This window comes from Denticeps clupeoides, chromosome 4, assembly GCF_900700375.1.
Source record: "Denticeps clupeoides chromosome 4, fDenClu1.1, whole genome shotgun sequence".
Classification (NCBI taxonomy): Eukaryota; Metazoa; Chordata; class Actinopteri; order Clupeiformes; family Denticipitidae; genus Denticeps; species Denticeps clupeoides.
Genome location: NC_041710.1, coordinates 1,494,680 through 1,499,556, shown reverse-complemented (window position 1 = coordinate 1,499,556; position 4,877 = coordinate 1,494,680). Strand labels below are relative to the sequence as shown.

Below are 4,877 nucleotides of genomic sequence, written 5' to 3'. Positions count from 1 at the left end.
CAGCAGCTTCTTTCTTTTTAAGCAAAAGTCATTTTATTCCTGCAGACGCTGTGGTCCAACATGTAATTCCTGTCTCAGCTGCTTCTGGAAACATCCTGAGCATGAAAAGCAGGAGCGGGTGTTAACCTAGATCATCACACACACACACACACACACACACTGTGACCCGCTTCTCCGCCCCGCAGGCCTGCAGGAACGCAGGTCAGGGCGACAGTTTGGGAAGTGAAGCCCACCGGGGGGCGAACAGCTGCGTCCCCGTTCCACTCTGGCGAGTGGAGGCGGGGCCATTATTACCGAGCGCAGCCACTCTCCACCCCCTGCAGGGCTTTTAACTGGCCCGCATCGCGTTCAGGCCTGAACCAGTTGTGGATGAACCCTGTGGGTCAAAGGTCAGCAGGTCATGTTCTGTCTCGATTTCAGTGAAGATTTTTTTGGAACCAGGCTCTGCTTTTTAGATTCACATCCTGGTCTGATAATGAGGAGGAAAATGTCTGACTCTTGATAAAAACAATGGGTTTTCTCAGCAGAACCTGATCATGTGACCATTATGACCACTCTATTCAGACCCTCCTGCTGGGCTGCCGGCGCTCTGGGTGGTCGAGTGTTGAGGTGACGCCGGCTGAGCAGCTGATGAAGTCCCTCAGTTTGTCTGCGTCCAATCACAGATCTGCAGTTACGTGTGGCTCACTAACCTCAGGTTGGACCTCGATCAGTCGCCGCACTCCTCCTGTTCCCCTCTGAGTGGAGGGAAGATGCCGGTGAGGTTAAGAGGATTATGACAAGCTGCTGGGCCCGTTCGGACACCTGAAGACGGATAAAGGAGAAATAAATGGTGTTCACGACACAGGCGAAGAAGAAGATGTTTCAGACTGAGCAACTCAGCCTGACAGAGTCCATTAGCACCAAGTCCCAGGCTTTTGAAAAGAGAATGACGTGAGTGTGTGATAAAGTGAAGTGATTGTCACTTGAGATACACTGCAGCACAGCACACGGTGCACACAGTGAAATTTGTCCTCTGTATTTAACCATCACCCTGAGTGAGCAGTGGGCAGCCATGACATCTCCAGACTTTCTAACACCTCCAGCACATCGACTTCAGCCCCACCCTCCAACACCTCCAAGATTTCTAACACCTCCAGCACGGTGACTTCAGTCCCACCCTCCAACACCTCCAAGATTTCTAACACCTCCAGCACATCGACTTCAGCCCCACCCTCCAACATCTCCAGACTTTCTAACACCTCCAGCACATCGACTTCAGCCCCACCCTCCAACACCTCCAAGATTTCTAACACCTCCAGCACGGTGACTTCAGTCCCACCCTCCAACATCTCCAGACATTCTAACACCTCCAGCACATCGACTTCAGCCCCACCCTCCAACATCTCCAGACTTTCTAACACCTCCAGCACATCGACTTCAGCCCCACCCTCCAACACCTCCAAGATTTCTAACACCTCCAGCACGGTGACTTCAGTCCCACCCTCCAACATCTCCAGACATTCTAACACCTCCAGCACATCGACTTCAGCCCCACCCTCCAACATCTCCAGACTTTCTGAAATGTTCAACAAAAGGTGTTCCTCCATCACCCTGCTCACATGCACACAGCTCTCTGCTGGACATGGTGATGGTGTCGTGGGACGGATGGGTGCAGGAACCCTCCTCGGCTTCAGCCACTTGAGAGCTTTACGCCGCGGCGGCGGCTTTCCTCGAGATGTAAATGTTTCCTGAAATGGTAATGGGGTCTCATTAGAGCTCAGACGGGCGTGTGGATTTATGGTAATATATACGGCAAGAACATCAGGCCTGGAACGAGAGCAGGAGAGCGCGGCGGCGAGAAGAGCAGGAAGCCATCAGCTCTGTTTTATATGTTAATACCATCCGGCAGTGCGGGAGATAATAGCTGCTCAGCTCTCGTCAGGAGAGACTCTGGAGAGACAAAACGATAAGAATGGCGGCTTTTAAAGACCGGCCGCGCCGTAATTACGACGCACGCCGCTCACGGCGCGGTGGACTTCAGCTCTTCTGCCAGTCCAGATCATTTGCCCTCCATGGAGTGCAGAACGTCAGAAGCCCGGCAGCTCCTGCGAGCTGAGGATGGGGATGAAGGAGCAGAAGGAGCTGGAGAGGATGCGGGACTTGGTTGCGGAGCTCCTGCTCGTTAGCGGTGTGGGCCGTTAATGAGGCTGGGGGTTCAGAACATGACTGGACTGCTTCTTGAAAGACCAGCGTCGGCCATTAGGCGGGAGAGGAGCGACAAACATCAGCTCCATTCATCTTCATCCTCTTCTACTCAGTAATGACAGTAATCAGAGTAATGACGTGATGATGGGCTGATGAAAACGACAAGACAACCAAGAGCACAATTCCACCATCGTCGTCCTCATCATCAGGGTGGATGGACCTGACAAGTGACCGCTGAGGTCTGGGAAACGTCCTCATACCGTCATCGCTGACAACATGCAGCAGCAGGCTGGAGATAACGACCACGTTCCCTAAACGAATTTACAGCTGATTAATCGCTCTGCATCTCCACCTAATTATACAGATTCCCTCCCATCGCCAAACAGCAGCTGCAGGCTTTAATTAAAAGATGAAGCTGCAGTTCTGGACATCTCTAAAAGACGGGAAGAACCATTCCAGGATGTCGATTGCTGCTGCATCTCTCATCTGTGCAGCTCAGACACATCCTGTTCCGGTTGTTGAAGTTCCTCAGAGGAGCAGCTGAACACTGAAGGAGGACTTCCACACATTCAGTCACACGTGTGAATGAGCTCCATCAGCCCACTACGTTCTAAAGCAGCAAATCTGAAGAGGTTCTCAGCTGTGGAAGATGCACAGCTTCATTTCCATTTGTTTGGAGACCTTCCTCAACCCCCACAAGCTGATTAGACTGGTGGCTTCCTGAAATTCGTCCATCGGGAGACTGAGGAGCATCTGCTGTGGAGGGGTTCTACTGTAGTGGTCGTTCCACCAGAACCTCCCTTTCAGTCAACCCCAGGCTGGAGGTAAGGAGATCTGGGTCTGGAGGTCTGGAGTTTTATGTCCAGCAGAAGAATTGAATTCAGTCATGTGATGTCATTTCTGCACGCTCCTCAGTTTAATTAAAGAACGGATCAGGATGAAATGCTCTTCTCGTTTTTTTCCACGTTTGAGGTCGTTTTCTGGCTCCTGCAACTCCTGTATGTTTCTGCTGCAGAAGCAGGATCTGGGCTGTCGTTTCTCGCGTTCCCCTGTGGGAGCTGAAGCTCTTAAAGTTGAGTGGTTTTTCCTCGTGGCTCCTTTTTCCATCCTGGATCAGGAAAGCCGGTACTGAGTGAAGCCCGACAGCTTTGAAATATTTCACTGAACAGCATGTCCAGCTGTAGCCACCAACATGATCTCTCAGCCAGACCACATCATCTCTGCACCAGACTGACCACTGCAGGGTAGGAGGTGAGGTGGACCAGCTGTCGGCTGCTGGGATGCAGAGGACCACAGACCACTGGGATTCTGTACTGGGAAAATTTCCACAGCTTCCCACCTCTCCCAACACACCCAGTACTGAGGTCATAAAAAAGGTCAAAAGGAAATATCAAAACTTCATTAAACCTGCAGAACGCCATTGAAGGTACGTCCTGGATGAAACGTTGAGCATCATCCTCATCACCATCCTCATCATCACCCTCATCACCACTGTTGGAAAATGTATATATAAGTTATCATGCAATCACCCTTTTTGATATATTCATGTATTCAAGTAAAACCCTTTTTATATTTCATATATATTAAACCTGTATTTAGAATGTTAACCTCTGGAAGACACCAGCTATATTAAACATTAGCCACTTGGTGAAGTGACCGCGACCTGACGCGACCTGGGGAGACAACGAACGGATGAAGGGAAGCCTGCAGATGGAGAAAGAAGGAAACCATCAACCATGAGCTCAAAAACAAACGAAGCAGGAAATAAGCCTACGTGCAGATATTAATTATTATCTTATATGGTATGATGATGTATAGAATAAAAAGAGGAGACGCGTCAGAGACCACAGAGCTGTAAAACGGAACTCAAAAGTGTTGGAACGACGTATAACCACCACCATCATCATCCTCACCAACACCCTCATCGTCACCATCATCACCCTCCTTATCACCATCATCATCATTATCACCCTCATCCTCATCTTCATCCTCATCATTATCACCACCATCGTCATCATCACCATCATCCTCCTTATTCTCATCATCATCATCGTCACCCTCCTCCTCATCACCCTCATCATCATCATCATCATCACTATCATCATCACCATCATCATCATCACCCTCCTCCTCCTCCTCATCACCCTCATCATCATCACCCTCATCCTCACCATCATCATCACCATCACCACCATCATCACCACCATCATCATCCTCCTTATCCTCCTCCACCTCCTCCACCTCCTCATCTTCATCCTCATCATCATCATCACCCTCCTCCTCCTCCTCATCACCCTCATCATCATCACCCTCATCCTCACCATCATCATCACCATCATCATCACCACCATCATCATCATCATCCTCCTTATCCTCCTCCACCTCCTCATCTTCATCATCATCATCATCATCATCCTCCTCCTCCTCATCATCATCTGTTGTCCAGCTGATCCGGGACGGCTGATTGCAGCCGTGGGGCTGCTGGAGCCTGAATGGATTTTTCTTCTCCGTTCTCTGCCAGCGCAGCTGCCGCTTTGTTCTGCAGCAGAGCGGCGGGGAGCAGCGCCCATAATGCACCAGCGTCGCCGGAACATGCGCCAGCGGCACAACACGGAGGGCCTGGCCTGATCCGTGGCGCGGGGACAGAAACGCTCCTGATGACCCTGTGCGGGGCGGCAGCGCCACGCCCG

The 4,877-nt window shown here is 50.8% G+C and overlaps 1 protein-coding gene across 1 annotated transcript; it reads left to right on the top strand.

Moving 5' to 3' along the window:
- Positions 1 to 2,100: 2,100 nt before the first annotated feature.
- Positions 2,101 to 4,549, top strand: LOC114787732 (putative protein TPRXL; the record flags this gene model as incomplete). The annotated part of the gene is made up of 3 exons (XM_028975568.1): positions 2,101 to 2,163; positions 4,160 to 4,219; positions 4,457 to 4,549. Coding segments are annotated over exons 1-3 (216 nt in total), but the record flags the coding sequence as incomplete, so codon positions are not given.
- Positions 4,550 to 4,877: the final 328 nt, after the last annotated feature.